The following is a 12,313-nucleotide window of genomic DNA, read 5'->3' on the forward strand; positions in this document are numbered from 1 at the left end:
AGACAGCTAATCTCGCGTTTTGGGGGAGTGGCTTTTGAGGCCTGAAGGGAGGGGGGGTACTTAGTTGGATACTTTCAAAATCAAGCCCAATCTGGGCGGCTTATTCCAAAATGCCTACCCTAACTTTAATTTCACCAGGTCAAACACATCTGTTAGTTTATAATCAATTGTTGTGACGAGCTGACAGCGTAACTTATCTGAACTTATAGAACAATTTTAGTCGTTTCCATGTACGTCAAGACCCATGAAAAGCGTTCCCCACAGACGCACACAGTAAGTACACGTTAGCTCTCCCTGGCCTCAACCCTTCCTACTCTCTTCTCCTCTTTCATGTCCGCCTATTTTGGTCGTCTCCTCTGAATCTTCCTTCATTCTTCAGCAGCTGCAGGCAGACACACAAACACATGCATGCGCGCACACAAACACACTCACCCCCTGTACAGCCAGACAAGACAATTTTAGATGAGGACAATGTATGACATTGTTTTGTACCTCTCACTTTACTCGCTGATGCTGCGACTGAGTCATGAAGGCCAATATAGAACTACACACATACACACACAGCTCTGCATATCTTGCACTAACTTGGGCTGGTATTTATAAAGTCTGTACTCTCCGGAGACCCCCCCCCCCCCCGCGCCTTTTCAACACCATACAGTAGTGCTACTGGCAGACGGCCTCTGAGGAACGCCCTACCTGGGTGGCCATTTCCAGCCACCACTAGGACGCACACGCACACATGTTTAGACTCGGGCCTCCATTATCAGTGACCTTTACTAATCTAGATATGCTGACTGGACACTGCCCTGCCCGTACGCATGCACTCCTGCACGTGTACACACACACACACACACACACACACACACACACACACACACACACACACACACACACACACACACACACAGGTTGGCCTTTCTTTGGATTTAACCGCAAACTGTAGTCTGCCCAGATTTTTATAATCACAGCCCACAAATAACCTTTTCTTCCTGTTAATATTCAAAACGTTTTCATAAAAAGGGCCCATATTCCGAGGTGCAACTCAACATGATGGTGATACATCCAACAGAACACCCAAGATTCCCGCCCTTATTCCTGAAGGTGCTAGAACAGGAAGTGACGGGCGGCCTCTTTAATAATGGCCGCCCAACCAACACTTGAAAACACATCCACGCGCAACGTCCCTTCTTCACATTACAGAGCCAACAACAAACGATGACAAGAGAAAGCCTGTAGCCAATTTATTATATTGAATAGCGCATACAAATGTTGAAATGCCTAGGGGGGACAATTGCTTTGCTGAAACCTGTGAGAATAACTGTAGGCCATAGCCGACATCCAGGAATGAGTATCGGTTTTCGTATTTTCCGATGACAATACCTTTACTATACTCTTAAAATGGTCCTCAATGGTGCCGGAAACCGTGTATAATTTTTGAATAAAAGCTAGTAAAAGGGCTTATTGCAAATGCAGAGAATTTGCGCAATACATCAATTAAGATGGCATCAATGGTCGGCACCGGTCGCAAAGGAAACCGGGGCCTCGGTGGGCCCCGGGCTTCAGGAACCTTACCCAAACCCCGTCCCCGCAGTGCGATGGGCCCTACTACAGGTGGTGTGTGAACTGGTGGAGACAGAATAGGATGCTGTTTACATGTGTGGGGTTGTGGTCAGACAGGCAGGAGGAGGATCGGAAAAGCCCGGGACACAAACAAGGCCCTTCCCTGAGCGGGGAGATCATGGCCTCGGCGCCGCACGGGTAAAAATAGCCGTCAGGGTCGGGGGAGTGGATTTAGCACGCCGCTCCGCCGCGCGATTAGAAAAATGGAAGTGATGGAGGAAGCTGAATCCCTCCTTTGTGAAGAGATTTACATCTATGGTCGTGAATCACTGTAATGAATTGAAAACTGTATTCTTTCAATAACAAAAAAAAGAGCACGATACTTATCCCTTGAGACAAAGTTAGAAAATAATAATATTGCCCACGTCGGTTGTCGTTTTTTTCGGCCATCTTTGCTGTGTGCAGCAGAACAAACCGTGCTCGGGACAAAAGCTGTTTATCCTCAGAGTAACCCATCCTCATAGGGCTCTTACATTATCTTCAACGGGTGGGCGGGTGGAGGAACACACACACACACACGTACGCACACACAGGCACGTCGTGGCGACTGTGTTGCCATGGTGATTTGTCGCCTTTTGTATCCTGCCAACTCTTTTCCTTTTCTCCCTTCCTCCCCAGCCCTCTCCTTCTCCCTGCCTTGCTTCTCCTCTCACCTGCTCTCTCCCTTCCTCCAGTTCTGGTCAGAACAGGGGAGCCATTAGGGACGGCAGCAGGGATAACATTGTGCGCCGTTGGGTGTTACACGAGGCGGAGGCTGCCGTTCAGGAGCACAAATCATTCTGCTAAGCGAGGGTCTTTCAGAGTCACAAGCTCAAAGTGTCGACTCTAAAACACAGGAGGCTGCCGGTGATTACTCTGCACTTAAATTGAGTAGATGGTGATGGGTCATCTGGAAGACTGTGACAAAGCTCAGCCATTGGACCCTTCAAAAGGAAGGCGGAGCCAATGCAGTGGGGACATAAACAGGAAGTGGGGGAAGACTTAAAAGGAGGAAAAAAGAACAGGGTCTAGGGGGACTGTTACGGCGGGATTGCTTGAAGCTTGAATTGGGTCAATTCCCTACGTGAGCGAGCCACACCGGCTCAAACACTTGAACTGTTCTCTTTCCCCTCTCCAACACTGTCCCCTCCTTCACACACACACACACACACACACACACACACACACAGCTAAGTAAACCTGTGAGAGGCCGCTTGCTTTAGCAAGGGGTTGCAACGCAGAGTCTCAGTTTGCTGTGAATGCAGTGTGTGTGCGCGATTTTGTGTGTGTGCGTGTGTGTTCTTGTTTGCCCCCCCCCCCGCCCTCACGTATGTTCCTGCTTCAGATTATCCTAACTACCGAGAGTGTGTAGTCATGTATGTGTGGGTGTGTTTGTAAGACCCTGTGTATGTGTGCAAGGCAGTGTATGACCAATTCAGAGCAGCTTTCACAGCTAGAGTCACAGTGTGGCTTCCCTGCATGCTCCTGTACCTACTCCTGTGTGTGTGTGTGTGTGTGTGTGTGTGTGTGTGTGTGTGTGTGTGTGTGTGTGTGTGTGTGTGTGTGTGTGTGTGTGTGTGTCAGGGTTACAGGACCCTGGCAGATGAATTGACGGGTAGAGTATGGTTGCAGGTGGAACACTGTGGTGGTACTGATGGATGACTGACAGAATCAGAGCAGGGGGCCGTCGCTGTCAACCCCACCCAGCGGACTGCAGGGGGGGGCAGGGGCGTGGAGCTTGGTGGGTCTGTAGCTACCAGGCAGACCATACCGGCGCCAATGACCAGCAGCCATGTTAACCAAATTCAATGTCAAAACAGAAAGGACCGATTGAGATTTTGGCAAAAAACTCTCATAAAACAAAGTTTTTTTTCCATTTATGTGGAGCCAAGGTAGACGAGCCTACGTTTCCGCGTCGGCCATTAGGGACCCTAATAAAATCCATCATCCTAAATGTAATGATCCCTTCCTTAAGAGGGACAAATGAAGAGACCGAAATGGAATAAATTACGTTGGTCAATACGCCAACTGGGTGATTTCCACACACCTAGCGTTATTGCCCCGATCGTTTATCAGATATCATTAATAATAAAATTCTATATTTAATGTCCGACAAAATCCCCCCCTCACATAGAACGAATCCCATGAGACACTGGCAAGCCTCCGCTGGTTGAGCGATCTTTAACGTCCACGTTCTCCATGCATACAAATAAAAACAATTATAAATCTGGATGGATACTTTTGGCAGACTTGTCTGCATGCTAGGGGTGTAACGGTACACTGAAGTCACGGTTCGGTTCATACCTCGGTTCAGACATCACGGCTCGGTACGAGTTCGGAACAATGAAGGGAAAAGAAAAAACAAAAATGCAGAAGGCAATTCTTTTTTATTGTGCATGTCTCAGGTTGTACCACCTAGTGTCATGCAGTCTCTCCCCTGAGCTAGCTGCAGCAGCCTGAACTGTGTAATCTAAGATGTAAAGAGTAAACAATAAGTACCCCACATCATCTCCAGACTACATCCGTAACTTGTAAACAAATAAGACAATCTGTTATAATACTGAAAATTCAGCATGCCTTATTTATGATACTGCAAAGTACGCAGAATTAGCGCATTTCCCCCGGAGGGAGCGGGTTGGTTCCGTGCGGCTTGGTGGAGTAGCGAAGGTGCGGCTCGAGTTTCCGACATTACCCTCATTGTAGGGGGGGTTAAACCGGATGGCGATAGCCGCAGCAGATACGTTAGCATTGTGACCTCATAGCAGCCCGAAACAGTGTAGCCTGCTAATAAATCCAAGGAAAAAGATGAACGCGCACAATGAACAAAGATCAACAACGTAGGACGTCCAAGAAGGTCGGCAAACTTTTGTGCGACATTTTCTTCAATAAACGAAGCTTTAGCCGTTCCAGAAATACCTCGCGGATAATGTGTTTGTTTGTTATTGTCCCCGTCTCACGGAAGTGCGATTCCGGCGACCAATCAACGGACGGCGTGTGTGGCTCGAACTTGCCGGCACCCTTTCAGGCGTCTCAGTACCCCAACGGAGGAGTACAGCGAGACGAGTACGGCTCAGTGCGGCTCACGCCCACTTTTTTTCGCACCTTAGCGAACTGAACCGACCCGCACCCTCCGTTGGAAACGCCCCATTAGTTGTCCCTGAAGAACTCGCCTATCAAACATTAGTTCCGCATCACATTAATTAATACGCATGCCAGTTGTTATTTAATTTTATACCGTGCATTCTCCGTGTAAATCCGTGCACCGAACCGCGACGTCCGTACCGATTCGGTTCAATACGAATCCATGAATCGTTACACCCCAACCGCATGCATAACCGGCCAGACGGTAACGTCTTGCGTTAACACGGGTACAAAGGACGCGCCCCTGCCGTCCCTTAGACCAAACTATGGGCTGACGAAAGAAAAAACAGAAACCACACAGAGAAATGGCAGTTGTTGCGTCATGCTGACACACAGACAGAGACAGAGCGAGAGGGAGAGTGTGAGAGAGAGACTTGGAGAGAGAGACAGAGGTAGAGAAAGAAGGAGAGACAGAGAGAGAGACGGCGAGACAGAGAGAGACACACACACACAGAATAGAGAGAGACGCATATACACATACAGAGAGAGAGACAGAGAGAGAGGCGCCCTTTGAGAAAAGAAGAATCCACCCAGCCAGTACCTGAGCGACATCGAACCCTGACGTGCGTGATGCGATTCAGTTAACACACCCCACCAGCCACAAGCCGCCCGGCTGGAAAGACCAGTTCTATAGCCCTGCGTTGCTCAGAGCACACACACACACACATACATATGTACACACACTCTTGGGCGTTATGGGTGCAGAGGGCATCGTCGCGTTGTTGGATAAACAGCCAGACGGGGGGTGTTGCTAGGGTACGAGGACACGTCGCCGTTGGTGGACGACGCTCTGCGTCACACACTCACACACAGGCACACGAGCCACGGGTTCTTAGCATCGGCGGTAAGGGGATCAATGAATAAAGAGTTGCAGAGGGAGAGAGGGGTAATGAATGAGAGAAGGTATGAATTTACACGTCCATGAACGCCTGTGTGAGAATGAACAAGAGGGGTGTGTGTGTGTGTGTGTGTGTGTGTGTGTGTGTGTGTGTGTGTGTGTGTGTGTGTGTGTGTGTGTGTCTTCTCTCACAGGTTCTCGGTTGCTAGGGCCCAGGCAGGCTTTGTCTTTCTGCCTAGTGACTGGTCTGGTAGGAAAGAGCCATAATTTATGGTTTCCTGGGCGGAACTCCAATGTGTACTGGAGTGTGTGTGTGTGTGTCTGTCTACATGTGTGTGTGTGTGTTTGCTCACTATACATTGTCGATGCGGTGACTCATCCGTTAAGCGCATCGATCCAGGCTTGCCAACAGGTAAATGCTGTAAATACTCGCACAAACGCAGTAGCAAGAATATTGGTCTATTGTCTATGCAAGTGCATCAAAGCGCTACAGATGCTTTTAGCATTCAAGACATAAACAGACAGATGGATTATGGCATGGCAGTTCCCAGCCAAGAGGAAATGGGAACAGGTGTACGCATTAGGACTAGCCCCGATCAAAGATATTCCTCGTCAGGCGGGAGTGATTAGTTCAATCCATCGGTCGAATAGTCCCGGCACGTTTATTCGATTTACTATTTTTTGGCCCCCGAAACAACTCTTGGTTCTGTCCATTCAGTATATCTCCATTCCGTGGTTCCTTCCTCCCGTCTGCTGCGCTCTGTCATTAGCCATCAGGGTGGACCTCTCGCCCTCACGGTCACGATGCTCTCTGAGACCCAGCGTCGCAGGAGATTACCCCTCAGCCAGGTCCAAGTCCACTTCACTGAGGAGTGACGGGCTCTAAGAACTCCTCGTGCGACAGCATAGCTCTGTGTGCCTGTCTCGACTAGACCCAAGCCACTATTTCTTGTCAATTATTATGGTTTCTTTTTTCTATGCCGCTTTCTTCTTTCATGCAGCAACAAGAGCGAAGAAATGGATGACTTTTCAAAATAATTACCCTCTATTATTTCATACAAGGTCTAGCCGTAGCGGTTTTAAACTATTGTCAAACTTTCAAAAAGGCAGATTTGTTTAATTTTTACAAGCGAAACCCTGGTCGACTTTGGTGCTTCTAACCCGACTAACGTTTGGTAGACTATTAGTGGGCAGCCATTTGAACAGCTGGTCAAGACTTACAGCTGACTTGATGAACTGCAGTCGCGAAAAGAGATCAAGCTAGCAGCCTGGATGGTATAGCCAGGCCTCAGGTTCAATCTGCCCGGTAACACCAGCTTCTGAACTTGAATGAACTGAAGTCCACATGCAATATTGTTTGCTTTGCTGTTTTGTCCTCCACCCCCAACCCATCCCAGCCATGCTATCGACAACAAAAGAAAAAAAAGCAGTAGGAGTCAACCCATTCGAAAAGACGGCAAAGTGTAAAGGCTGGACAACTGCAGGAAACGTTCCCAGCTATGATAGACTTTGGGATGAGTCTGACCAGCTGGTAGCAACCTTCATTCCTTTGCGGATCATAGTTCCATTACAGCCAAACACACACACACACACACACACACACACACCTAATTGATTTTCGTTGGAGGAACGGTTCAAACGGTGAAAAGCCATCACACACCATGCCTATGAATAGGTCGCAGCAGGAGGCCCTAGACTGGATTGTGTCCAGACAAACAATGGCACGGTGGCCAAGGTAACAATCCGGCACAGTGGCGTTCCAAGCTACGGCGAGCCCTCTCTTTATTTTTTTTAATCTAAGGATGTTGCAGGATGAATGGACAGGGGATATTTGAGGCAGGAAACTGGACAATAGAAGGATTCAGACACATCTGGGAGGGGGTGATGGGGTCCCCGCGATGCGCACACTTCGGAATAGATACGCGCCGCCATTTTGGACCAGGTGGTTTCCTATTATGAGCTCTGGGACAAACATCAGTCAAGTGACCGGGAAGTCCCGTCTGATCGTTTAAACAATTATTAGCCTACAATATTAACTGCGCCCCTCGATTCCAATCCTCAACCATCAGATATGAACTATTATTTCCGCCGTCACGACAAAACATCCGATTGACCTTGAGGCCAAAGTAGGAAGTCCGTACTTCTCCTAGTCTCGGTTCTGCCGATTCAGACAATCGATCAGGACGCAGGGAGTAAATATAGCCCGAGCGTATCTCGACAGCCCCGCGGGCTCGGGGGTCTATCTGTCACCGCCGTCGGGGCGACGTGTCAAAGCTTGGTGCCATCTCGTCCCGCGTACTGGGAAACACAACACCCCAGACGCTTACTATACCGCCCTTTCAGAGAGAGGGTGTGTGTGTGTGTGTCTGTGTTCGACTGTGCGCGTGTGCCTGTGTGACTGTGTGTGTGTTCCAAGGCCTTTAACCTACAAACCTAGTTGGGGTCTAGCTAGCCTGAGACCCTTAATATGCAGTCCCCTGCGATAGCCCCCGGAAGATGCAGCTGCGAGTGGACGAGGGAAGTGGTTGGGAGTTGGGAGTGTGGTCAACATCAGCAAACACTGAATTTATAATATCCCAGAAATAGATCCCGGAAAAGAAGTGGCAAGGAATAACATCAGTACGTGTGCACGTGCACGCTGGTATTTAATAGCACGGACAGACACACACACACACAAGCGTGTGACAGCCACGGCCTCAGCCTTATATAATCAGCTACATTATGGTCTGTGACCTTTGTCCCAGGTACAGTTACCAGCCATGTGTGTATATAAACTCCCTTACACCTACCGAAATACCAGCCAGCTCAGCTGCACTCTAGGTTTCATCCCCCCCCCGGTCCAAAGTGAAGCGGGCTACCTTAGGTCAACCCACATGCACACACACTCAGTAATACAAGGGTCCACTTTCTGCAATGCTACATCCCCCCCAGGCCAAAACACACAAAACTAACCTAACTAAATACCCTCGACAGGTAAAGTGTGTATACATTAGACTAGAAGTCAGAGGCGGGTTCAGACTTTGACAGCTTATTCTAATTTGAATGAACCATCAAAGTGCTCACTGATTGGCTGATGGAAGGAGATAGCACATTTATTGGCCTTGGCAGTCAACTGTAAAACAAAGTCCTCTTTAACGAATATCAGACAGACAATGAGCCTAACTTGTTTGGCAAGAATGTGAATCTGTGATTTTTAAATAAATATAAACAAACCTAGCCCCTGCAGAGCAAAGAACCTCCTACTTGTACAGATGGCGAGCGAAGGGATACTGTGGTTTGGCATTAACTCCAGTGTGGCGTTATCTTGATTAGCTTACCCAACCCACAACATATTTACTCACATGGTCATAGTCATACGGAAACCTTGGTTGTTTACCATAATCTTTACGCAATACACCAAGGGTGCTAATGAGCTGGCATGACGCTAGGACCATAAATTGGGTTGCAATTATCTAAAGGACTCCACACCAGCTAGCCAAGTATATTTTGAAGTCTTCGTCAAGATATTATACAATTAAACAGAATCCAAGGAGGAGGTCAGGGGGGTAAATATCAAGGTCCAAGCGGAAGCTCTCACCAAATGGGTAATCTAGTCACCATGTGGAAAGAGTTTGGTTCCTTTTATGGTACTGCCATTATCAGTCACCTGCCACAAAATACGTCAGACATTCCTACACCGTCTTGTGACCAAAGGAGAACTAGACACACCTTCTGGGTTCCCCGCAAACTCACCTCCACAACACACAGAAACGCCAACACAGGCTTCGACACCCACACCACAACACAACACACACACGCACAATCCAACGCTTGCATTAGAGTAAGCTGCCCTCTTAACGGAAAAACGACATACTAGTTGAAAACTATTTCAGTGTGCTCGGATATTAAGTGGCTAATGAAATCAAGGCAAATTGGTTAAACGTCAAAAAACGTAATTTCCCATTCAACATAGCCTGTCACATGACCTCTGAGCTACCATTCATTACTCATTTCTTTGGAGGCCTGGGAAGGTCTTGGTCACACCGTTTTAGGACGCAACTCTTCCACCATACGACGGAACACTGCGTTTCCTGCCCGTGTGGCGTCCAGCACAGTGACACTAGGTGTATGCAAATCCTAAAATGGTTTCCCACGCTCATTTGCATTGGGGCTTGGCAAGTCCTGAAACCAGGCTTCCGGGTTGAAACTAAAGTTAATGTGTTACTGCACCATTAGTCATAGCACCAAAGGTCTGATCCATAACAATGATTTACAGGACATTGGTCATCTCATGCACTGATTTCCCTGGTCCACGGACTGATTCAGTGCTAGGTAGGTGCGATGGCTGGAGCCACTTGAGGTTTTGGTTTCCATGTGGGTGGTGTGTTGCTGCACTCTCCTTAATCCCACCCAACTAGTGACGTAGCTTCAAAGTGTCCTGTCAACGCCAGGGACCACTAGCCATGCAAGCACTGGGGGAGGGAGGGGACTGGGCTAACCTCTACAAGTGGCGTGCCCCACATGACAATATTGGCAGAAGCTTATGGAGGGAAAGGTTTTTTGGAGCCGTGGACCGAAACGCACGGAGTGAATATGTGACTTATGAGATGACTTGCACAAAATGCAGCCAATAATACACATTTGGTCGTCCCCCTGAAATTGCTGTCATGACTGGCTGGTTTTTTAATAGCCAAAGGGAGCTCATATTTAGCAATTTAGGTCATGTATTGATGTTGTGCTATGAGTGAAAGCATAACTATTATATATTTGTGTTCCATAGTGGTGACATGTTTATGTTTTGTATCATTCAACGGGACAGCTGGAAAATCCCCCCATAAAAGCACCAGTAAGCACCAAACTGACTTGAATTGGCCTGGTTGATCGCATTGGAAAAAGTTCTGCTTCATATTGTTTATTCCTTTCCGAGGCTGTTCCAGGTGGATCAAGATGTCAGTGGGCCATGCCATTAAACACAGCCAGAAACTGTGTTGTGTGTGTTTTGTGTGTGGCAATAAGCGTAGGTCTTACGAAAAGTGGAAGAGATTGCTTTGGTTCTCAGAAAAAAGGTGTAATTAAATCTTTTCTGCAATAGGGCATGTCCTTTGACAGTAAACTGAAACCTAAATGGACGACTAAATAGGTGTGAAATATGTCGTAAACTGCGTGGGAAAGCTCCTGGAGTGGAAAAGAAAACATAAATAATCTCAAGCCACCACTATGTCCTCCTCATAGTTCCTCAAACAGTGTACAAGACGTGAAAACCCAACGCTGTTGGAACAAGTCTTACCTGTCCTGCCGAGTTCTCAATGACTTGTACCAAAGGGATTCTGGTAGACATCTCAGCCTGCTTTGTGTTTTAGTTGTAGAAACAGGAGAAGGAAGAGATGAAACCGGAGATACTCTTTAAAAGTGTCTGTTGGGCATTTATAAACTTGTTAAAAGTAGGAACCTGGTGGTGTGGGAGCCCTCCCAGACCGACCCAGTGCTAGCCAGCTAGCTCACGACAGATAGCTAGTGAATCAACAAGTCTGAAACCCCCACATCGGCGGCTAGCTCTCTTAGCCTGCTAGCTAGCGACTAGCTAGCAGCGACACTCGTCCCATGTTCCAACAACGAGCCCCGGTCCTGGGAAAAAACACCCTGAAGAGGCTGGGTCCGAGGTCTGACAAAAACCCAACTAAATCCACGTTTTGATTGGCATATAGCGGGGCGGAGAGGGGGCCGAGGAGCTTCTGGTGGCGGTGACGGGCTAGCTGGGGTCGCTAGCGGGGAGGGAAAAGTTGGGGGAAAAGGTTCGAGGTCCGGTCCGTTCAGATCCGCGGTCCCGGACGGGCGAACCACGACGCTGGTTCTGCGGAGCAACGGGTAGGGGGTTAGAGGGGTGGGGGTTCTACTGTCGTGTTGCGGTGGTTCTCCTCGGGAGTTCTAAAATTAAATCCGCTGTCTTCTCCAAACTTCAGGCCAAAAGTTAGAACCACCGGCGAGATCCCGACATTTTACAATCCGATCCAAAAAAAAAAAAAAATCGATCAGAGATATCCCTTGGCAATCGATCCAAAAACAACACAGCCGACTCAAAAAAGTGAACGGAGACTTTGTGTATAATAAGGTCACATGGCAAGCGGTACCAGTACACGAATGTGTCGCGCTAGCTATCGGCTAGCCGACGTTAGCCCATGGAGCTCACTGGGGCTGGTGCGTTGCAGTCGAAGGCAGCCCGTCGGAAACCTACACAACTCCACACTCACGGCGGACACACCGCGTCGTCGCGCTTCCTTGTGTCGTTGCGTGATCCGAATAAAGGTCGTTCATACGTGCTGCTGCTGCACTGCGGTGGGGGCAACGCATACCCGTCGGTCCGGTCTTCACGGCGCACCGATTGTTATTTCCGTGACGAGGCGAGCGGAGAGAGAATCATCAGGTTGTAAAAATCCATGAGCAGCAGCGGCACCGCTGGAGCTTTTCGTGAGGAGGTGCGTGTCAACGCAGCAAAAGGGGGGAGAGGGGGAGGCAGAGAGCTGGGCCCGATGGCAGCCTATGCGCACGATCCAGCCCTGATACCGGAACAAGCTCGCAGCAACATGGCTGCTTGCACAACGACTGAGACGGTGGAGGTGGGGGGGGTGTTGTTCGGGTACATTCGGCCTTTTCCGGAGAGTACAGGTGTGTGTGTGTGTGTGTGTGTGTGTGTGTGTGTGTGTGTGTGTGTGTGCGTGTGTGTGTGTGTGTGTGTGTGTGTGTGTGTGTGACAGGTGC

At 48.7% G+C, this 12,313-nt stretch overlaps 1 protein-coding gene across 9 annotated transcripts in view; it reads right to left on the reverse strand.

Moving 5' to 3' along the window:
* Positions 1 to 12,139, reverse strand: part of mark2b (MAP/microtubule affinity-regulating kinase 2b) — a 45,711-nt gene extending 33,572 nt beyond the window's left edge. For all 9 annotated transcript variants that reach the window (XM_079758311.1, XM_079758314.1, XM_079758317.1 and 6 more), the window contains exon 1: positions 10,845 to 12,139. In XM_079758311.1, coding sequence (XP_079614437.1) covers positions 10,845 to 10,895 — 51 coding nt within the window. In that variant the 5' untranslated portion in view covers positions 10,896 to 12,139. The remainder of the gene's footprint in view (positions 1 to 10,844) is intronic.
* Between the last annotated feature and the right edge of the window lie 174 nt (positions 12,140 to 12,313).

The sequence above is a fragment of the Pollachius pollachius genome (assembly GCF_949987615.1).
Source record: "Pollachius pollachius genome assembly, chromosome: 20".
NCBI lineage: Eukaryota > Metazoa > Chordata > Actinopteri > Gadiformes > Gadidae > Pollachius > Pollachius pollachius.